Raw genomic sequence first — 24,570 nt, forward strand, 5'->3', positions numbered from 1 at the left:
AAATCCCCAAGAATCTCCACAGATGGATTGCCATTCCTTCTGGAAAGTAGTACTTTGCTGTTTAGGTGGGGGAGGGAAAAAGAAAATCAATTTTAAAATTTGAGGAAATCCAGAGCTACTTGCCTTTAGCAGCGAACAAAAGCAGTTTTTCATGTATAAACTGACATTTATTCTTAATTATGGAATACTTCCAAGCTTCATCTCTTTGCAGATATAAATCCTTTTATCCTCATCTTGATTAAGAACAGAAACGTGAAAGGGAGTGAGACCAGATTTAGTGTGGTATCTGCTTGGAAATGGTTGGTTTTTCTTGTAACATAAATACATGAGAAAATAGTGTTACATTGTAGAGTTACATCAAGCAAAGTGAGGCCACTCACCTGCTGTCTTTTCCCCAGGAGATGTTGGATCTTTCAAAAGCACAGTTGTTTTACACTTTACTGAATATAGAGGAAATTTAGCCAGGTAAGGTCAATGTCAATTTTGGTGCATCATAACACTTGGGGTTTTAATTTTACCACCAAAATGCGTGGACAGATAGAAAAATGCTAACCAGTGCGACCACCAAGATCAGTTTCTTTCTTTTGCTATAGTTCGGGAAATAATTATCATCCTCTATGCAAAACACATGAGAGTTTTGTCTTGGCCAAAATTTAAAATGCAACTGATTATTTCTATGGATGCCAAAAAAAAAAAATAAATAAGCCACTTATTCTCTCTAAACTGGACTGAGCAATAATTCCCTGAGAGGTGCTATAAAGGTGAGGAATTCTTAGAAGTAAGTTTAATTTTCTTGCTAGAATAATTAAGGGGAGATCAGTAATTGTCATTGAATGGTTTTGTTGTTTATTCAGTTGTTTTTAAGCAACTTGTTTAGATTCAGTATCCAAGATAAATGACTGTACCTGTTTTGAAGACTTCAAAATTGACCATTCGGAAGTACAAAGTTTCATACTTGTGTTTCTTGATCTTTGCAAGTTAATAGTGCAAAGACACTGATAAATTCAACATAACTTACTTGAGGGAAGGTCACTGGATTGCATTAGTGGCTGAATTCATGTACTCTTGTCACAAAACTACATTAAAGCATGTGAACTATTCATGTCATATGGGGAGAGCTTGCTTTTTGGGGATTGTAAATAGAATTTCCTGGAGAGTATATTCACAAAATAGCAGAGCTGTGACTCAAATGGGAGATTCAGAAGTTTTCCTCCAACTTACTGTATCAGTATTTATTTGCTTCACAGAAAAACAATGCATGCTAATGTAATTATCACTAACACTTTATTTTTGAAAATTCTAACAATTCCTATTTTGTTCCACATTTTGAATTCTATATGCCTTGTTTCTCAGACTCTTCCTCACTCAGTGTATTTGTCAATATTTTTCTTTTATATCTGTCATCTATCATGTGTGTATATGTGTAACAGTCATCTTACTTTCCATTTCTTTGGTTTTTCACAATATGCCCATTGATGGCCCGTGTATTTTGTCTTCAGAGGATTTGGAATACTTCTCCAATCTGTTCTGGGTTATTCTCTAAAGTCTATTCTATGTTTATACATTTCCTTGCATTTGGTGCTTTTAGATTCTGTGTGTCTCTTTGTAAGTAGACAACCTATTATACTATTTATTTTGCATAATTTTACTCTGGTGTTTCTCTATATAAAAAAAAAAACAGTGTCAAAATGCTCAGTGACTTAGTGCTCATAACTTAGTTTGTTATATATTTTGGGTTATGATATCTGACTTTCTTTCCCACAAGAAGAATATAGGAATGATCAGGAAAGGTGACTCACCATTAAGCAATGAAAGGAACAAATGATAGCACTCTAGCCGGTTTCATCTTACTGGGCTTTTCTGACCAGCCCCACCTGGAGATGGTGCTCCTTCTCGTCGTCTCTATCATATACATTCTGACACTGATGGGGAACACAGCGATCATACTGGTCTCGTACTTTAACCCCAAACTCCACACGCCCATGTATTTCTTCCTCTCTAATCTCTCCTTCCTGGACCTCTGTTTCACCACCAGTATTGTCCCACAAATGCTTTGGAATCTCAAGGGGCCTGACAAGACCATTAGCTACATTGGTTGTGTGATCCAGCTGTATGTTGCTTTGGGGCTGGGCTCCACAGAGTGCATCCTGCTGACTGTTATGGCCTATGACCGCTTCAATGCTATCTGTCGACCCCTCCACTATGGAGTTATCATGCATCCAAAGCTTCTCCAGCAGCTAGCAGCTCTGGCCTGGATCAGTGGTTTTGTCCAGTCCACGGTTCAGACCATCCTTGTTTTCCAGTTGCCTCTCTGCAGCCATCATATGGTGGATGATTTCATGTGTGAGGAGCCTGCCCTGATTAAGATTGCCTGTGTGAACACAACCTTCCTGGAAAATGAGCTCTCCATAGCTTCTGTTTTCTATGTGGTGATACCTCTGGGGCTTATTCTGGTCTCCTATGGCTGCATTGTTAGGAGTGTGCTGAGGATAAAATCCACTGAAGGCAGGAGGAAAGCATTTGGGACTTGTGGGTCCCACCTAATTGTTGTGGTGTTGTTTTTTGGGACAATAATTTCTGTCTACATCCAACCCAAAAGCAAATACACAGGGAATTACAGTAAATTCCTCACCCTCTTCTACACTGTAATGACACCCTCACTTAATCCTTTGATCTACACCTTGCGAAACAAAGAAGTTATGTGGGCACTAAGAAGGTTAGTGGGAAGTAATTCAAGCTAAGGAGAAATGTGAACTATCCTCACGCAGTCCCTCAGATGTTGGGAACTTTTAACATCATCCACTTCTGTTTCTCCTTTTACTTATGAGGATCACTGCTAAATCTCTTGAATAAAATGGTATGAAATTTTCTTTCAATGACATCCTGAAGTTACCAATTCTAAATTCTCCTTTCAGAAATGTGTCACTTTTTTCCAGCTATTTTGTAAAGCTTCTATTAATAAATAAATATTTATATTATGTGCATATGTATTTGTATTATGCTTTCATAAGTCTGGAGTTACTGATCTAGTGATTAACTAGTGACAGATACTCATTAATGATAATGATACTGTTTTGACAGATCTGCTTTCTCATCACAGAAGAAATCATCTGCCTCATCGTGGTAGAGCTCACATCATAGCTACAGATACGGGGGTTTACCTGAGACCTTCCTATCACTCTCCAGGTCTCACACTCAATAGTTCCTAGGCCGTATGTGTCCTGTGCCTAGTTTATATGAAAATGAAAAGGTTCGCTGAAAGAACCACAGTTATCTAACAGATTTTCTTATTTGGAGGATTGTTGATTCCAGTTCATTGACTAGAGGAATCTGGGATTAAGTACACCTGGGATTTTTCAGATCTCCTCTGCCCACAGGGAAAGCTTCCAAGGGCTATGAGCCATGAGATGAGTATTTCTCTTTCATACATGTCTTCTCAGCACAAAATAACCTCTCCCTCCCTTTCGATCAATTATTTAGCTTTATATCTGGAATCTAAGTAAATAAGCAAATAGAGCTTTAAGTATTGTCATTAAATGTCAATATTTAATTTGACAAAGTAAAGAGATATCTTTACACAAAACGTCTTTTGTCTCTTATATGTTATTCACTTTTATAGATAATATAATTTTATAGAATTTGCAAAATTGTTTTTCCTCATATTGAATATAACATTTTTATCTGTTCTAATAACATTCTTTAAAATATTGACTTTTTCCCATATATTCACAGTGTTTATTTATTTATAAAATATTATCAAGATCCTTCAGTCAGTTCAGTTCAGTTCAGTTGCTCAGTCATGTCTGACTCCTTGCAACTCCATGGACTGCATCATGCCAGACCTCCCTGTCCATCACCAGCTCCCAGAGTTTACTAAAACTCATGTCCGTTGAGTCGGTAATGCCATCCAACCATCTCATCCTCCTCTGTACCCTTCTCCTCCCACATTCAATCTTTCCCAGCATCAGGGTCTTTTCCAATGAGTCAGGTCTTCACATCAGGTGGCCAAAGTATTGGAGTTTTAGCTTCAACATCAGTCCTTCCAATGATTATTCAGGACTGATTTCCTTTAGAATGGACTAGTTGGATCTCCTTGCAGCCCAAGGGACTCTCCTGAGTCTTCTCCAATACCACAGTTCAAAAGCATCAATTCTTTGGCACTCAGCTTTCTTTATAGTCCAACTCTCACATCCATACATGACTACTGGAAAAACCATAGATTTGACTATATGGACCTTTGTTGGCAAAGTAATGTCTCTTCTTTATAATACGCTGTCTAGGTTTGTCATAGCTTTTCTTCCAAGAAGCAAGTGTATGTTAATATCATGGCTGCAGTCACCATCTGCAGTGATTTTGGAGCCTAAGAAAATAAAGTCTGTCACTGTTTCCACTGTTTCCCCATCTATTTGCCATGAAGTGATGGGACCCGATGCCATGATCTTAGTTTTCTAAATGTTGGGCTTTAAGCCAACTTTGTCACTCTCCTCTTTCACTTTCATCAAGAGGCTGTTTAGTTCCTCTTCACTTTTTGCCATAAAGGTGGTGTCATCTGCATATCTGAGGTTATTGATATTTCTCCCAGCAATCTTGATTCCAGCTTGTGCTTCGTCCAGCCCAGCGTTTCTCATGATGTACTCTGTATATAAGTTGAATAAGCAGGGTAACAATATACAGCCTTGAATACTCCTTTCCCTATTTGGAACCAGTCTGTTGTTCCATGTCCAGTTCTAACTATTGCTTCCTGACCTGCTTACAGGTTTCTCAAGAAGCAGGTCAGGTGGTCTGGTATTCCCATCTCTTTCAGATTTTTCCACAGTTTATTGTGATCCACACAGTTGAAGGCTTAGGTTTCTCAATAAAGCAGAAATAGATGCTTTTCTGGAACTCTCTTGCTTTTTCGATGGTCCAGAGGATGTTGGCAATTTGATCTCTGGTTCCTCTGACTTTTCTAAAACCAGCTTGAACATCTGGAAGCTCACGGTTCATGTACTGTTGAAGCCTGGCTTGGCGAATTTTGAGCATTACTTTACTAGCGTGTGAGATGAGTGCAATTGTGTGGTAGTTTGAGCATTCTTTGGCTTTGCCTTTCTTAGGGATTGGAATGAAAACTGACCTTTTCCAGTCCTGTGGCCAGTGCTGAGCTTTCCAAATTTGCTGACATATTGAGTGCAGCACTTTCACAGCACCATCTTTCAGGATTTGAAATAGCTCAACTGGAATTCCATCATCTCCACTAGCTTTGTTCATAGTGATGCTTCCTAAGGCTCACTTCACTTCACATTCCAGGATGTCTGGCTCTAGGGTAGTGATTTCACACCATCGTGATTATCTGGGCTGTGAAGATCCTTTTTGTACAGTTCTTCTGTGTATTCTTGCCACCTCTTATTAATATCTTCTGCTTCTGTTAGGTCCCTACCATTTTTGTCTTTTATTGAGCCCATCTTTGCATGACATGTTCGCTTGGTATCTCTAATTTTCTTGAAGAGATCTCTAATCTTTCCCATTCTATTATTTTCCTCTATTTCTTCCCACTGATTGCTGAGGAAGGCTTTCTTTTTCTTTCATTTATTTTTATTAGTTGGAGGCTAATTACTTCACAACATTGCAGTGGGTTTTGTCATACATTGACATGAATCAGTCATAGAGTTATACATATTCCCCATCCCGATCCCCCCTCCCACCTCCCTCTCTACCCGATCCCTCTGGGTCTTCCCAGTGCACCAGGCCCGAGCACTTGTCTCATGCATCCAACCTGGGCTGGTGATCTGTTTCACCATAGATAATATACATGCTGTTCTCTCGAAACATCCTACCCTCACCTTCTCCCACAGAGTTCAAAAGTCTGTTCTGTACTTCTGTGTCTCTTTTTCTGTTTTGCATATAGGGGTATCGTTACCATCTTTCTAAATTCCATATATATGTGTTAGTATGCTGTAATGTTCTTATCTTTCTGGCTTACTTCACTCTGTATAATGGGCTCCAGTTTCATCCATCTCATTAGAACTGATTCAAATGAATTCTTTTTAATGGCTGAGTAATATTCCATGGTGTATATGTACCAGAGCTTCCTTATCCATTCATCTGCTGATGGGCATCTAGGTTGCTTCCATGTCCTGGCTATTATAAACAGTGCTGTGATGAACATTGGGGTGCACGTGTCTCTTTCAGACCTGGTTTCCTCAGTGTGTATGCCCAGAAGTGGGATTGCTGGGTCATATGGCAGTTCTATTTCCAGTTTTTTAAGAAATCTCCACACTGTTCTCCATAGTGGCTGTACTAGTTTGCATTCCCACCAACAGTGTAAGAGGGTTCCCTTTTCTCCACACCTCTCCAGCATTTATTGCTTGTAGACTTTTGGATAGCAGCCATCCTGACTGGCGTGTAATGGTACCTCACTGTGGTTTTGATTTGCATTTCTCTGATAATGAGTGATGTTGAGCATCTTTTCATGTGTTTGTTAGCCATCTGTATGTTTTCTTTGGAGAAATGTCTGTTTAGTTCTTTGGCCCATTTTTTGACTGGATCATTTATTTTTCTGGAATTGAGCTTCAGGAGTTGCTTGTATATTTTTGAGATTAATCCTTTGTCTGTTTCTTCATTTGCTATTATTTTCTCCCAATCTGAGGGTCGTCTTTTCACCTTACTTATAGTCTCCTTTGTTGTGCAAAAGCTTTAAGTTTCATTAGGTCCCATTTGTTTATTTTTGCTTTTATTTCCAATATTCTTGGAGGTGTGTCGTAGAGGATCTTGCTGTGATTTATGTCGGAGAGTGTTTTGCCTATGTTCTCCTCTAGGAGTTTTATAGTTTCTGGTCTTACATTTAGATCTTTAATCCATTTGGAGTTTATTTTTGTGTATGGTGTTAGAAAGTGTTCTAGTTTCATTCTTTTACAAGTGGTTGACCAGTTTTCCCAGCACCACTTGTTAAAGAGGTTGTCTTTTTTCCATTGTATATCCTTGCCTCCTTTGTCAAAGATAAGGTGTCCATAAGTTCATGGATTTATCTCTGGGCTTTCTATTCTGTTCCATTGATCTGTATTTCTGTCTTTGTGCCAGTACCATACTGTCTTGATGACTGTGGCTTTGTAGTAGAGTCTGAAGTCAGGCAGGTTGATTCCTCCAGTTCCATTCTTCTTTCTCAAGATTACTTTGGCTATTCGAGGTTTTTTGTATTTCCATACAAATTGTGAAATTATTTGTTTTAGTTCTGTGAAAAATACCGTTGGTAGCTTGATAGGGATTGCATTGAATCTATAGATTGCTTTGGGTAGAATAGCCATTTTGACAATATTGATTCTTCCAATCCATGAACACGGTATGTTTCTCCATCTGTTTGTGTCCTCTCTGATTTCTTTCATCAATGTTTTCCTCAAAACATTGATGAAACATTGAGGAAGGATTTCTTATCTCTCCTTGCTATTCTTTGGCACTCTGCATTCAAATGGGTATATCTTTCCTTTTCTCCTTTGCCTTTTGCTTCTCTTCATCAGGATCATCTAGATCCTTACTGGTTTTAATTCTAGAGCCTGGTTAGGCATACTTGCAACATGTGATTCTTTTATAAGTGTGGCTTTTGAATATATTTAATAGAAGCTAATCCTAAGGAATCATTTTAAGAAAGATAAGAAACTCTAGCTGAACATAATAGAAAGTTAAATGGAATGGTCAAAAGATATTCAACCATATTGGAGAAGAAAAACATGATGAAGTCAGAAGCCATTGATAAGGTAAGTTAAGTGTTATCTCTGTTTTTCTGTTATCTCTGTATTTCTCTAATTATGAGACAAACTTTGATTAGTATTAATTTGCAACCCTATGGACTGTAGCCTGTCAACCTCCTCTGTTATGGAATTCCCCAGGAAAGAATACTGGAGTGGGTAGTCTTTCCCTTCTCCAGAGGATTTTCCCAACCAGGGATTGAACCCAGGTCTCCTGCATTGCAGGCAGATTCTTTACTGCCTGAGCCACCAGGGAATCCCAATAATTATTATTGTAGTAATATTCAAATAAATTATTTCATTTATGGTTTAGGGCAGCCAAAGGTCTAATAAGCGATATGATTACCCAAATAATTTAAATTCTTATTATTTCAAATAGACATCACATTTTAAAAAAATAATAAAAATGACACTGTTATGCCCAATATTGCATGTATTTCCTTTTCTTTGTGCTTATTTTCCTGGGGGTAAGGGGCTTGACACATGCCTCCCCATTTGTTCTTCTACTAAATAGCCTATGTTCAAGTCCAGCATAGCTTCATCTCCTCTCTTGAACTTTCTTCCCAACAACTCCTCTCCCTTACCCCCATAATAGTCACTTACATGCCCCTTCCACTCTGTGTTTCCACCACTCTGTAACTGCTATTTGAACACTTATACTACCCCAAGGACAATTAATTGTTCATGTCTTCCTGAGCATAGTCTCAGACACAGACACAGAGTGAAGAATTTTATGAATGCTAAGCTTTACTCTGGTTGTCCATATATTCTGCCCATTGGCACATATTCTGTTTTCTGAAGTGAATTATGGATAAATCTCTCTTCCTCAAATATTTCAAATGTTATGGTTATTTTTCTCTCATTCTAATCATCACTATCAATTCCTAACAAAATATTGCTTGTTCTTTTTGTGGATGTACCACAGTTTAGCTTGTTCTTCTGAAATGTCATCAACCAAAATTCTAAACAAATTTTTCCATGAAAATGGCAGAAGGATGAAGAGGTTTTACTTCCATTCTTCTGGTCTCTATCTGTTCATTAGCCTCATCTGAGCTTAGGCTTTTATATTCATTCATAACACATTATTGTTTATTCCTCATTACCATTTGATGCCAGAATATAAAAAAACAATAGTATGTTTTTTGAGGTTCCAAATTATTATGAACAGCAAATGTACTGGGGTATTCACCAAAGAATATGTATAAAATGTGCATATACATGAACCCATGTACACTCACAGAAGCACACACATTCAAATCCATACTGAATAGCATAGAAATGGTTATTCTGGATATATTCTATCAGGGTTCAGCTCCTAGTACAGCCATCTAAACTAGGTTAAAAATTAAAATTTTCTTAAATATCTGTTTCTCAATTTTACCATTTGTAAAAGGATGTGATAATAATACCTACCTATTTGGGTTGCAATGAAGAGTAAGTGGGTTAATTCCCTTAAAAGCACTTAGAAAAATGGCAAAGTACTTAACAAGCATTAGCTACAGCAGTACCTATATATGATACAGGCACACTGTCATAATAAATTTACCTTCATATACACTCTCTCTTATCTTTCTGTATGCAGAGGCAACAGTTAGAACTGGACATGAAACAGTGGACTAGTTCAAAATTGGGAAAGGAGTACATCAAGGCTGTATATTGTCACCCTGCTTATTTAACTTATATGCAGAGCAAATCGTGTGAAATGCTGGACTGGACGAAGCACAAGCTGGGAATCAAGCTTGCCAGGAGAAATATCAATAACCCACATATGCAGATGACACCACCCTTATGGCAGAAGTTGAAGAGGAATTAAAGAGCCTCCTGATGAGGGTGAAAGAGGAGAATGAAAAAACTGGCTTAAAAGTCAATATTCAAAAAACAAAGATCATGGCATCTGGTCCCATCACTTCATGGCAAATAGATGGGGAAACAATGGAAATGGTGACAGACTTTATTTTCTTGGGCTCCAAAATTCCTGCAGATGATGACTGTAGCATGAAATTAAAAGATGCTTGCCCCTTGGAAGAAAAGCTATGACAAACCTAGACAGCGTATTCAAAAGCAGAGACATTACTTTGCCAAGAAAGGTCCATATAGTCAAAGCTATGGTTTTTCCAGTAGTTATGTATGGATGTGAGAGTTGGAGCACAGAGAAGGCCAAACACCAAAGAACTGATGCTTTTGAAATGTGATGTTGGAGAAAACTCTTGAGAGTCCCTTGGACTGCAAGGAGATCCAACCAGTCAATCCTAAAGAAATAAATCCTGAGTATTCTTTGGAAGGACTGATGCTGAAGCTCCAATACTTTGGCAACCTGATGCAAAGAGTTGACTCATTAGAAAAGATTCTGATGCTGGGAAAGATTGAAGGCAGGAGGAGAAGGGGACAACAGAGGACAAGATGGTTGGATGGCATCACTGACTCAATGGACATGAGTTTGAACAAGCTCAGGGAGATGGTGAAGGACAGGGAAACCTGGCATGCTGCAGTCCATGGGGTCACAAAAAATCAGACGTGACTGATCAACTGAAAAATAACAACACATTCTTGTAGAATTTGATGTCACTATCCATAATTAGCCCCCCTGTTTATTATCTTCATCTCCAGTTCACATTTTTCTATTCATTTTCCATGATAAAAAGAGAAAAGCAAAAATACATATGTACATAAAAATTCCACCTAAATGTTCACAAAATTCAGGGTCAGTTAAGAAAATAAGATATCAGAAGTAGTGAAGGTCTGTAAGTGTTTTTAAATATTTAAACTGACAAATAATGATACTCTGTCTAGAAATAAATGCTAAATCATATAGAAATAAATACATAGGTCTCACTGGAGGTAAGGATACAAGCAACTGCAGTCAAATTCTCTTCTCAGTCCCTGTCACTTAGAATAATGCCAAACCAGGTAATATCTGATTTTTTCATTACACTTATACTGTTTTCAGGATTTATTCTATGCTGACCTTTGTCTGGAGACCCTGAGAGCCATATAGTAGAGGTCAGGTTGATGTACATACAAAGAAAGTTTAATTTCAATCATTATCTACAGAAAGAGAGTGAGATGCTCAAGGACTTCCTTGGTGGGGCTCAGTGATAAAGAATCCACCTGCCAATAAAAAAGACATGGGTTTGATTCCTGGTTCAGGAAGATACCCTGGAGGAGGAAATAGCAACCCACTTTAGTCTTACTTTGGAAATCCCATAGACAGAGGAGCGTGGCGGGCTACAGTCCATGGGGTCACAAAAAGTCGCACACGACTCAGCAACTAAACAACAATCCATCCGCTGCCTTGGAACTCAACGTGATGGCCAACTCACACAGCAGCTCACACAGTAAGGACAAGTGTCTCCTTTGGGGAGCAAAATGTTAAGTTTGTATGCCTTCTCTTTACCCTGCAAAGCCTGGCTTGGTACCAATAGCCTTCTGTTTACTTTCCCTAAGACAGTGTTGAATGCTCAAGTTCGTGTGTTTTCTCCCAGTTCCAGAGTTGGATCAGCTTTCTGCATAAACTCTGCAGCCATCTGCAAAGGCTTGCCTCCAGTGCATACATGAAACTGGCCACTGGCTAGCGAAGTATGTGGGTGAGGCATGCAGAGCCTCTGAAATACCCATGGACCCTCTGAGGGATCTTCAGATAAGGTATCCTCAGTGACTCAAGGCCAGGCTTTCTAAGGGGGTCCACGACTTGGTTAGGATCCCTGTCTCTTTGATGCACTCCAAGAGTCCTGGCTGCTGTTCTCCCAGCCTTTTCCTACCCACTAGTCATGCTACCAACCTCAGTATTCTAAAAGAAGTGGGTCTCTTTGGCAGCATCCCACACTGCCCAGGAAGCTGGGCATTCACTCCTTTGTCTCACTTTTCCCCATGGGAGAAATCACAGGCCAAGAAGATCTCTCTTGACATGAACTGGGCCACTGTGGGGGAGAGGTGACAAAGTAAAGTGAAACTGTTCTTTTACCTTTGTCAATGCCTGCATCCTCAGAGGCCCTGGATTCCTGGAGTTCCATAAAGAAAGTCTCAAAAATACTGTTAGTGGGGGAAAGATGGTAGAAAACGTCTCACCAATTTGATGATTTCACATTCTATTTACACATTAGTTTTCTGATATGCTTTAGTTCTTTGTGCATGGTCTCCTTTACCCTCAAATTATAATGATCACTTTTAAACATATTTTTCTACCAACTGTGAGAAGATATTAAAATGCTTAAAATGTTTTTATTCATTATTTCCTAGTTCTCATGCTCTTTGAAGTTTTTAAATAGTTTATAATTTTGGCTATTTTGTGTCTACCAGTTAATCTATTCAAGAAGGGTTATTAGCTTAATTTCATCTGCATATAACAATGCCCTTATTTTTAATCTATCATGTATATATATATATATATACACACATATATATATGGCTTGTTCTTTATAAGACATAATAAACTGAGGCCAATTTCAGGATCCTCTCAGAGTCATAAACAGATAAAGTTTCCTTTATCCTCCTCAGTCTAACCTCAGACATTTTATAATTACTCTCCATAAAATCCATGTTCATTGTAAAACTATAACCAGTCATTCCCAGGTGATGTGAATATCCAATTGCCTTTTTTAAACTTTTTAAATGTCCCTGAAAACTTGTCCCACCATCCTCTTTACACAAAATGTTCACAGCATTACTCAATAAAATGTTTTGTGGACAAATAATTTGGGGATATTCTGGAAGAAATCTAATGAAAGCAGGCATTGCCTTTACCATACCAGTGTACTTTGTGGATTTCTAAGGAGTGTATATGCTGAGTTTTTCAAACTTATTTGATCAGAGAAACTTTTGAGATTTTTTGGAAATGCTGGCCAAAGTAAATGTGTTACTACCAAGTCTTCTATTGGAGTCTCCTGTCCTATTGGCATACTTCAATTTGTGACACACGTACCTGTATTCCACTTCTGAGGTCTTGATGATTATACAGAGATTATTTAAACATGAAAATAATGGTGATAATTGTATGGAAATCATGCCTCTATACATACACTGGGTTTCCCTGGTGACTCAGACAATAAAGTGTCTGCCTGCGATGCGGGAGACATGGGTTCGACCCCTGGGTTGGGAATATACATACGCTGTGCTGAGAGTGAGAACTTCATTTTTACTTTTCTAAGATTTTATTTTAGCATGTGCATGGGGGTCTATAAGTCTTCAAGACTGAAGATCTGTGTGATCAGAAGTAGTTCTCTCCACATAGTTTTCCTGTGAGACCTTTGTTCTTGGTCACTATTGGGCTTGGTATTAATTGCCCTATTAGGAATATAGAGTCCCTAAGGTTCCATTCCAGACTTAATATCAATTCCTGCTATAGTAACAAACTTTAGTTTATTCTGGCTCCAGAAATAAACACTACCACCTCAGCTTGGTTTTGGATTTAGAGATACATATTTAGAACCTTGTGGTTTGGAAAGCTCATGCATAAACATCACTTTCCTGGCTTATTTAATTAATTACAAGAGTGAAGGACAAAATTTTCAGAGGTGAGGAAATAATGAGAACCACATATTTTCTCTTGCCTATTTACATATTCTACAAGTTATCTACATAAAGGCAAAATAATAATTACTTTCCACAATCGTTCATGTCAGTCTTCCTTAAACCACCCTGGCCAATAATAATTCTCCCAGCTTTCATGTCCATTGTTTATAAAGTGTTTTAATTTCTGATCATTTTAAACTTACTATTTCAGAAGGGAGTTCAGTTTGAATTAAGCTATGTTTGTACAGCTCCTTTAATTTTGAAGAATGTACATTCAGGATGGGTAAATGCAGAAAAAGAAAACAAAGAAGGCATGCTGTCTCTACATTTGGGAGAATTTCCTTCTCACTCTTGGCTTTTGTAAATTATTTCCAGTTATACAATTTGTTAAGGTGTTGAAGATATGAACTCTTCTGATAAAATCATACATTTGGATACATACATATATGTATGTTTATGTTGTGTTTGTATGTATGTGTTTTTCCTCCCCTTAGTTTTGGAATCATTTTATTTTTTCAAGAATGGTAGAGAATTGAAGAGACTTCATTCATATTTAAATATATGCAGTTCAAAATGTGAAATGTGGGATGCAGTAAATTGTGATGCGCATTCATTCTATTTTCCTAGGGACAAGTTGCATAAACGGCACTGAGTTAATGAGTGAGTTAAATATATATGGGCACGGTCACTTTATCAGAAGAAATACTTGGAGATTTTATCTATCTATCTATCTATCTATATATCTTAGGAAAACCCTCTAACATTTCTGGGAAGTATATTTCAGAGTCTTGTGATATTGCTGCTGATGACATTAAAACTCACTGACTAAATAATGGGGGGAGTTGGTGCAGCAGTTGAATAACTGCTTTTGTCCTTTGAAATAGATACTTCATTTTTAAATTAACATTATTATATGTAGCTATGTTGCTTTATGTTTAAATATATGTTTTAAACACTTTTTTTGCTAGTTCAGGGGAAGCATGCTTTAGTAGAATTAGTAAAGGTATTAGTTTATTCAAAACATATTTATTTGGCTTTGACTATGTTGAAAAAAGACCTGCATGCTAAGAATGATACAAAAGATATTTAAGATAGATATCTTAGCCCATTAAGAGGTTACTTTCCATTTTATAACACTTGGCATGCTTAATGAAAAAGGTCCTTATGCATATTGACACAGTATTACAAAGTAATTCAGGATTTCAGAAGACAAGTGTATTGTACAGTGACGATGCAAGTGCATCTTAGAAGATGTTGATCTAGAGATGAACATTAACAGGTAAGTAGAGTTTGTTAAGAGTGAAAGAAATGGGTTAGACATTCAAAGGAGGAGACTTGGAGTTAGCAAGCAATTTTGGTACATTAGAACTTTAATGGAAACAGAGAGATTGATTTGGCCAGAACAAGTTCTAAATGATGGGACGTAATTCTGAAATCAGAAAGGAAAACTGAAAGTGTACAGAGCCTTAAAGTCAATTTTGCATTTTAAGAAATCAAAGTTGTATCTTGATAAACATCCCATTGTTGTATGATTCTGACAATCATATACAGGAAGGTAATGAAAACTACAAACCAAAAGATATGAGATCACTAGAATGTGTTGCCATCTAGGATGATGTGAATTAAAAAGTCTTAAAAAGACTTTTTTCTAAAAGAAAATTAAATGAAATAAGAATATGTTGGTTAAAATGCATGAATGTAATAATCACATTCAAACTTAAATTTGGGTAGTTATGCTATCCAAATGATGAATATGATTGAAAGAATATTGCAAAGTGAAAAATATTTTTGTCAGGGAAAGTACTGAAGGTTTCCAATTATAGCAGAACTAAAAGAGCCTCTTGATGAAAGTGAAAGAGGAGAGTGAAAAATCTGGCTTAAAACTCAACATTCAGAAAACTAAGATCATGGCATCTTGTCCCATCACTTCATGGCAAATAGATGGGGAAACAATGGAAACAGTTACAGACTTTATTTTGGGGGGCTCCAAATCACTGCAGATGGTGACTGCAGCCATGAAATTAAGAGATGCTTACTCCTTGGAAGAAAAGTTATGACCAACCTAGACAGCATAGTAAAAAGCAGAGGCATTACTTTGCCAACAAAGGCCCATTTAGTCAAAGCAATGGTTTTTCCAGTAGTCATGTGAGAGCTGGACTATAAAGAAAGCTGAGCACCGAAGAACTGATGTTTTTAAACTGTGGTGTTGAAGACTTTTGAGAGTCCTTTGGACTGCAAGGAAATCCAACCAGTCCATCTTCAAGGAAATCAGTCCTGAATATTCATTAGAAGGACTGAGGCTGAAGCTGAAACTCCAATACTTCAGCCATCTGATGTGAAGAACCGACTCATTTGAAAAGTCGTGATGCTGGGAAAGATTGAAGGTGGGAGGAGAAGGGGGCAACTGAGGATGAGATGGATGGATGGCATCACCAAAGTGATGGACATGAGTTTGAGTAAGCTCCGGGAGTTGGTGATGGACAGGGAAGCCTTCCATGGGGTCACAGAGACTCAGACACGGCTGAGCGACCGACCTGAACTGAGGTATGTCCAAGTTGGATGACTTACGAAGATGTGTGACAAAGAATCAAAAGTAGAACTGAATCATGTTTGACATTCTTATCCATTCAATTTTATTAAAATCATCAACAGAGATATGTATACCTAGCATTTTCTCTACAAAAATTTTTCAGCTTTCATGCTTCTCTGTAGATGACATCCAATTTTTCAAGAAATAAACCTGTGCCCCATTATTGACACTGCCTTCTCACTTTCTGCATCTGGAGTCTCAAGTTCGTCTAGACTTAATCTGCAGAGTCTGTCTAAAAATATAAATCTTCCCTGTTACCATCAAACCATCTGTTTCCTGAAGTACTGCAACCTAACCAGTTCCCTTGTTTCATTCACTACTTGTCAATCCATTCTGCAATCTGAGGCCTGTTGTTTTTTAAATGCAAACAACATGAGTGCAAAAGAATTGATGCTTTTGAAATTGCAGTGCTGCAGAAGACTCTCAAGAGTCCCTTGATAGCAAGGAGATCAAACCCATCAGTCCTAAAGGAAATCAACTTCAAATATTCACTGGAAGGACTGATGCTGAAGCTCCAATACTTTGGCCAACTGATGCAAAAAGCCAACTCATTGGAAAATACTCTGATGCTGGGAAAGATTGAAGGTAAGAAGAGAAGGGGGTGACAGAGGATGAGATAGTTGGATGACATCACCAACTCAATGGATATGAGTTTGAGCAAGCTCTGGGAGATAGTGATGAACAGGAAAGACTGGCATGCTGCAGTTTATGAGGTCATAAAGAATCGGACATGACTTAGCAAATGAACAAAAACACGTGCCAATTATTGACTCCCTCCTGACATTTGTACTTGACCTGTTAAAAGGCTTAAAGGCTAACCCTTAAGATCCCAGGATAAATCCAAATCTCAAATCTCAAACATTTCTCTTGATTATTTTGTTTGCTTACTATTGCAGTTTAACCATAAGATACTTTGCCCATCTTGTTCCTTATTCAGCAATATTCCTCAGCTGTTTCTCAGCTCCTCAATGCTTTCTTGGTTTAAAGCCTTACCAAGCTACTTCCTCTGCTGAAATAGTCCTTCCTTATCTTATCAACTAGTAAGCTCTTATTCACCCTTTACTTCACTTGCCAAAAAAGGCTGTCATTTTTAAAATGTACTGCATCTTTATTTGTCTCATTTCCAAAAATGTTTTTTGTCTGTTATCATCAAATTCTTCAACAGCGAGCCAGCAGTTATTATGAAATGAAAGTGTTATGAAGTTAGTGACATATCACAAAGGAATCAAACAGACTTGATATTCTGCTACTATATAATACAAAGTTATATAAAGAAAAATTCAGAATACCCCAAACAGAGTTTTATGAAATAAATGAAATTTTTGAGAAGCTTTGAGTCCTTTAATTAATATTAAAATAAAATATCTGATTAAAAACAAACTGTTTTTAATAAGGTGCTAAACATTTACTTGCAACTTACAACAATACTTCTCTCTGAAGACTCTGTAACACCATTTAAACTAGACTACCCATTTTTTTATTATGAAAAAATGCTGAGAGAAAACTATTATATAGATGGTATCTATTAACTAATTAAACTCTATGATGATTAGGTTTTTCACATTAACCTTAGCATGAGTTTGAGAATTGCATGTGTTACTGTAGAGTATGGAAATAATCATATAATTTTTTTCAGAAAATATTCTTATTGCTATTTTTATTATTGACAACTGATAGAATGTCTACAAAGATGTTTTTTGATTGGATAACATCTCCTTATTTTCTTTAACTTACAAGCTTACAGGATGTTATTGGGGAATAAGAGGGTGGATTTATAAGAAAAAATGAAACACTTTGGGGAACTGAGCAATAATTAACGATTAATCATTTCTTATATAGTCCATGTTATGTCATCATATGTATAACAGTTTTCTGTAAGCTCTTACACACTTTTAATTTCCTCCTAGAGACAAACGGTTCTCTCTCCTCTCCCAAATGGCACACCCCTCTTATCTCACCTATGGGTCAGTTTCTCCTAACTGCAATTCTGATCTTAACTGTTTCTCACTATCTGACTTCTATATTTTCACATGTGCCTCTCTTCTTTTCAAGAGTAGGGTGATGACGACGATTAATGACAGTTTGGCAGGGGATTTCATACTGGTGGGCTTCTCCGACCACCCACAGCTTGAGAAGATCCTCTTTGTGGTTGTGTTAATCTCCTATCTCCTGACACTGGTAGGCAACACAGCAATCATCTTGATCTCTTGTCTGGATCCCATGCTCCACACACCCATGTATTATTTTCTTACCAATCTCTCCTTTGTTGACCTCTGTCTTACCACCAGCATTGCTCCCCAACTGCTATGGAACCTCCATGGTCCATACAAGACAATCAGTCCTACGGGCTGTGCCATTCAACTCTACGCATCCCTGGCACTGGGATCCACTGAATGTGTTCTCCTAGCTGTCATGGCATTTGATCGCTATGCTGCTGTTTGTCGACCACTCCATTATGCCACAGTTATGCACTCACGACTTTGCCAGTCTCTGGTAGGAATGGCATGGTTGAGCGGAGTGGGAAACACCCTAATTCAGGGCACCATCACCCTTCGCCTGCCCCGTTGTGGGAACCGCAGGATTTACCACTTCATCTGCGAAGTGCCTGCCATGGTCAAGTTGGCCTGTGTAAACATTCATGCCAATGAGGTCCAACTCTTCATGGCTTCCTTGGTGCTTCTCCTCCTCCCTCTGACACTTATCTTGATCTCATATGGATGCATTGCTCAAGCAGTAATGAGGATCAGGTCAGCTCAAGCCTGGCGAAAAGCCCTTGGCACTTGTGGGTCTCACCTCTTGGTAGTAACTCTCTTCTATGGAACCATCACAGCTGTCTATATCCAACCCAACAGTTCTTATGCTCACAGTCAAGGGAAGTTCATAACCCTTTTGTATACTGTTGTGACTCCCACCCTTAACCCTCTCATTTACACTCTGAGAAACAAAGATGTGAAGGGGGCTTTGAAGAGGCTGCTACAGAAAGACAGAGCGCAGCAGAGTGAGAAACTCTGATGAGGTAAAAGTAGAGATGTGGCCTGACTAAGGCTGAGGTGCCGAAGGAAAGATGCACCAGAAGGCATTATCTGGAGACAGCTTCACATATATGCTGCAAAACCAAACCTGCAAGACTTTCTAGAGAACCCATGAGCCTGAAATTGCTTTCTTTCATTTCCTTATTTAATGTAACTCTGTGGCTGATTCATGTCAATGTATGACAAAACCTACTATAATATTGTAAAGTAATTAGCCTCCAACTAATAAAAATAAATGAAAAAAATAAAAAAAATAAAGTACTTGAGGATAAACTGTCTAAAAGGACGTCTTTGTTATCTGTCAGTCAATAAATTACAAGCATGACTTACTATATCCAGAACCTATTTTCTTCTCTCTCTGCCCTTTCTCTTAGGTGAGTCTTGGCTTTGCCTTGTTAAATGGAATTAATCTATTGGTTGATCCCTTTGCATAAATAAACAATGTGATACTCATGAGCTAGGTGTTTTCGAGTTACTCTTTAGCAGCTTATTTCTGGTGGTCTGCTGTAGGATTGCCCATCTGGATCCCACCTTTGGGCCAGTAGAAGCCTGTATCTTGAAAATCCACCTTATCTGCACTGAACTGCTTGACTCTGCAACTCACCCTCCCTTGACCATTCTGTTTAGTTGTTAATTTTTTGTTTCTTTCTTACTGTTAAATTCTAATTTGAGTTTTTCTCAGGTCAGCTTTTCATTGATATTTTGAGTGTTCATAGCAATTGTGTCCACATGGGTGCCAGCAATGGTGGATTTTGAGTCTTCATTTTACATTTAGATGATTAAATGATTTCTGTCAGGTGACGGATCATAGGATCCAGTCCCTGCCATGTGAAAAGTGACAGGGCATAAATCTAATTCATTTCATGAGTGTGTGTTTGTGTGTGTGTGTGCATGTTTGTTTGAGGGTTCCAATATTTCTAGCAGCTATATTTCCTGACATGGGAGATATAGGGTTGAGAGGTTTTTTGTCCTTTGTCTTTCTAACTTTTGGAGGAATCATCTCTGTGTATTTTGTGTTTGCCCCAGTATGAGTGTTCCTACATCTTAACAGTTAAAACCTTTTTCCTGGTTATATGGTGATTGTTTAAATATGAAAGTGATGGTGATAATGATAGCTTATGGTGAATGGTGTTGGATTCGTGATCTCCAAAGAAGAGTTAGCTTTGGGACCAGGGACCAGGCTTGATCACTCAAGAGCTTTTGTGTAGCAGAGTTTTATTAAAGTATAAAAAGGGACAGAGAAAGCTTCTGACATGTACATCAGAAGGGAGATGGACTCACTAGTCTTAAGCAAGGGAATTATATACTTTTTAAATTAGTTATTACAATAAGTCACAAGAAAGTCTCAAGCTTGTAAAAAGTTTACTAGACCAACTCCCACAATTTACATTTTAGGATAACAGGATTAGAACTTAATAATAGAATGATCCCACCAGACCTACTCCCATAATATATATTCTAAGATATCAGGATTAATCAGAAGGCTTTAAAGAAGGAGAAACTGTCCTCAAGCAGGATATATTTTTGTTATATAATCCCTAGTACAGAGTTTAAACTGAGTTGTTTGTTGTGTAATTATCAGTTCCAAAAAAAAAAAAAAAAAAACGTTTGATGTGACTAAGACTAAGGAATGTAGAGGAGAAAGAAACATTTATCTTTTCCTTTTCCTTGAGAATTCCAGACCTGTATCTCCTTTTCGAGAACCCCAGAACCCTTTCTCCTTGGGGACCCCTGGACTTCTTATCAACCTGCCTAGGAAGTGACTTGCTCAATAATTGCATGGAAATCATGCCTCTGTACATACACTGTGCTGAGGTGGAGAACTTTAATTTCACTTTTCTAAGATTTGACTTTAGCATATGACTCAGGGTCTGTAAGTCTTCAAGACTGAAGATCTATGTGATCAGAAGTAGTTATTTCCATATAGTTTCCCTAAGAGACCTTTGTTCTTGGTCACTATTGCACTTAGTATTAATTGCCCAATTAAGAAGATAGAGTCCCTAAGGTTCCATTCCAGGCTTAATATAAATTCCTGCTACCGTAACAAATTTTAGTTTGTTCTGGCTCCAGAAATAAACACTACCACCCCATTTAGTCTTGGATTTAGAGATCCATATTTAGAACCTTGTGGTTTGGAAAGCTCATGCATAAGCATCACTTTCCTGGCTTATTAAACTAGTTGGAAGAGTGAAGGACAAAATTTTCAGAGGTGAGGAAATAATGAGAACCACATGCTTTCTCTTGTTTATTTACATATTCTACAAATTATCTATATAGCGACATTATAATTTTCTTCAATTGCTCATGTAATTCTTCCTCAAACTGTGTGTATGAGTGTGTGTGCTCAGTCATTCAGTCGTGTTTGACTCTTTGCAAGCCTATGAACTGTAGCCTGCTAGGCTCCTCTGTCCACGGAATTCTCCAGGCAAGAATACTGAAGTGAGGAGCCATGCCCTCCTCCAGGGGATCTTCCCAACCCAGGGATCAAATCTGAGTCTTCTGTATGGGCAGGCAGACTCTTTACCACTGAGCCACCTGGGAAGACGCAAGGGAAGCCCCTTCCTCAAACTACCCTGGCCAATAATCCTCCAAGCTTTCATATCCACCTTCTATAAAGTGTTTTTATTTCTGAACATTGTACTAAATTTATTCTTACTCTTTTAGAAGGGAGTTCAATTTGAATTAAACTACATTTCTACCACTCCCTTAACTTTGAAGAATGTACATTCAGGAAGATAAATACAGAAACAGAAAATAAAGAAAGCATGCTTTCTCTACATTTGAAAGAATTCTCACTCTTAGCTTTCTTAAATTCTTTCCAATTATACAGTTTGTTAGTGTATTGAAGATATGAACTCTTTCTTATAAAGTTGTAACAAACATACATGGATGCTTGTTTACATTATGTTTGTACATGTATATTTGTATGTATGTGTTCTTCCTCCCTTTAGACTTGGAATCATTCTATTTTTTCAAAAATGGTAGAGAACTGAAGAGACTCCATTCATATATAAATATACACAGTTTAAAATGTGGGATGCAGTAAATTGTGATACTCATGTGTTCTACTTTCCCAGGAACAAGTACATGAATGGAACTGGGTTAAGGAGTGAGTTAAATATATTTAGGTACGATGATTGTATCAGAAAAAAGCGCTTAGAGATCATATATATATATATAATATATTTCAGAGGTTTACATTTTTTAAAACAGGTCTTCTAATATTGTTGCTGACTGAAATTTCTTGACTAAATAATGGGAGGAGTTGGTGCAGCAATCGAATAATGTAGGTCCTTTGTAGTAGATATTTAGTCTTCAGGTTAACATTATTATATGTAGTTATATTGTTTTATGTTTAAATATATATCTTAAACACACAGTTTTGCCATTTGGGGAAAAAGTGGTTTAGTAGAATTAATAAAGGTGTTCAGTTCAGTTCAGTCGCTCAGTCGTGTCTGACTCTGCGACCCCATGAACTGCAGCATGCCAGGCCTCCCTGTCCATCACCAACTCCCAGAGTCCACCCAAACCCATGTCCATTGAGTCGGTGATGTCATCCAACCACCTCATCCTCTGTCGTCCCCTTCTCCTCCTGCCCTCAATCTTTCCCAACATCAGGGTCTTTTCAAATGAGTCAGCTCTTGGCATCAGGTGGCCAAAGTATTGGAGTTTCAGCTTCAACATCAGTCCTTCCAATGAACACCCAGGACTGATCTCCTTTAGGATGGACTGGTTGGGTCTCCTTGCAGTCCAAGGGACTCTCAAGAGTCTTCTCCAACACCACAGTTCAAAAACATCAATTCTTTGGCACTCAGCTTTCTTTATATTCCAGCTCTCACATCCATACATGACCACTGAAAAAACCATAGCCTTGACTAGACGGACCTTTGTTGACAAAGTAATGTCTCTGCTTTTTAATATGCTGTCTAGTTTGGTCATAAAATAAAGGTGTTATTTTATTCAAAACATATTTGTTTGGCTTTAACTATGCTTTAAAAAAGACCTGTGTGCTAAGGATAATACAAAAGACATTTAAGATAAAATCTTAACCCATTATCTAGAGGCTACTTTCCATTTCATAACACTTGGCATGCTTAATGAAAGAGGTCCTTATGCATACTGACACAATATTACACTGCAATTCAGGATTTCAGAAGACAAGTGTATTGTACAGTGAGGATGCGAGTGCATCTTAGACGATGTTAATCTAAGAGACAAATATTAACAGATTAGTAGAATTTGTTAAGGATGAAAGAAATACATTCATCAAAGGAGAAGAAAAGCAGTTAGCAAGAAGTTTCAATAAATTAGAATTTTATGTGAACAGAGAGACAGACTTTGTCAGAACAAATTATAAATGATGGGAGATAACTCTGAAAGCAGAAAGGGAAACTGAAATTGCACCAGAGCCTTAAATTCAATTTTACATTTTAAGAAATAAAAGTTGTTTAAGATCCCAGTGTTGTTTGATTCTGACAATCATATAAAGGAAGGTAATGAAGAGTACAAACCAAAAACTAAGAGACCACCTAGATTGTGTTACCGTCTAGAATGATATGAATTAAAAAGTCTTTTTAGAAAATTAAATGATATAAGAATAGATTGGTTAAAATGCATGACTGAATGATCACATTCAAACTTAATTTTGGATAGTTATGCAATGATGAGTACAATTGATAGAAAATTTCAAAGTAAAAAATTTCTGTTAGAGAAGGTACTGGTGGTTTCCAATTACAGCATCCTGGGTATGTTCAAGTGGATGACTTAGGAAGATGTGTGACAAAGAATCAAAAGTAGAATTGAATCATGCTTGATATTCTTATTCATAAAATTTTTAAAAATCATAAAGAGATATGTATATCTAGCACTTTCTTTACAGATTTTTTCCACTTTCATGCTTCTCTATAGATGACACCTGATTTTTAAAGAAATAAACCTGTGGCCGATTATTGACACTTCCTTCTCACTTTCTGCATCTGGAGTCTCTAAGTTTGTCTAGACTTATTCTGTAGAGCCTGTCTAGAAATATAAATCTTCCCTGCTACCACCAAGCCATCTGTTTCCTGAAGTATTGCAACAGCCTCCTAACCAGTTCCCTTGTCTCATTTACTATTAGCCAATCCATTCATGCACTTCTCAAAGTCATGCTAATGATAATGTGAAATATCTAATCATCATAGCATTTTAGTTGCTTAATAGATACCATCTATATAATACTTTTCTTTCAACATTTTTTTATGAAAAAACTTAAAGGACAGTGTAGTGTAAATGATATTAGAGTCTTCAGAGAGAAACATTGTTGTAAGTTGCAAGTAAATGTTTAGTGCCTTATTAAAAACATTTTTTTAAATTAGATATAGTATTTTTATATTGGTTAAAGGACCCAAAGCTTCTCAAAAATCTCACTTATTTCATTAAAACTATGTTTTGAGTAGTCTGAATTTTTCTTTATATAACTTTATAGTATATAGTAGCAGAGGAACAAATCTGTTTGATTCCTTAGTGATATGTCACTAACTTCATAGCACTTTCATTACATACTTGCTGCTGATTGGCTGCTGAAGGATTTGAGGATAAGAGACAAAAACATTTTTGGAAAGGAGATTAAAAAAAGATGTAGTACATTTAAAAAATGACAGCCTTTCTTGGCAAGTAGAGAAGTAAAAAGTGAATAAGAGCTAACTAGTAAACAAGATAAGGAGGGACTATTTTCAGCAGAGGA

General features: G+C 37.4%; 2 protein-coding genes across 2 annotated transcripts; both read left to right on the top strand.

Annotated features, from left to right (window-relative positions):
• Positions 1–1,808: 1,808 nt before the first annotated feature.
• LOC122429653 (olfactory receptor 2H2-like) lies at positions 1,809–2,741 on the top strand. The gene has a single exon (XM_043450178.1). The coding sequence runs from the start codon at positions 1,809–1,811 to the stop codon at positions 2,739–2,741; it is 933 nt and encodes a 310-aa protein (XP_043306113.1).
• A 15,136-nt stretch (positions 2,742–17,877) lies between these two features.
• LOC122429242 (olfactory receptor 2G3-like) lies at positions 17,878–18,828 on the top strand. Its single transcript, XM_043449479.1, has one exon. The coding sequence runs from the start codon at positions 17,878–17,880 to the stop codon at positions 18,826–18,828; it is 951 nt and encodes a 316-aa protein (XP_043305414.1).
• The last annotated feature ends 5,742 nt before the right edge of the window (positions 18,829–24,570 follow it).

This window comes from Cervus canadensis, chromosome 28 (assembly GCF_019320065.1).
Source record: "Cervus canadensis isolate Bull #8, Minnesota chromosome 28, ASM1932006v1, whole genome shotgun sequence".
Lineage (NCBI taxonomy): Eukaryota > Metazoa > Chordata > Mammalia > Artiodactyla > Cervidae > Cervus > Cervus canadensis.

What these genes read in the sequence shown, in the direction of transcription:
- LOC122429653 (XM_043450178.1), top strand. Translation starts at nt 1,809, where the DNA reads ATGAAAGGAACAAATGATAGCACTCTAGCCGGTTTCATCTTACTGGGC.
- LOC122429242 (XM_043449479.1), top strand. Translation starts at nt 17,878, where the DNA reads ATGACGACGATTAATGACAGTTTGGCAGGGGATTTCATACTGGTGGGC.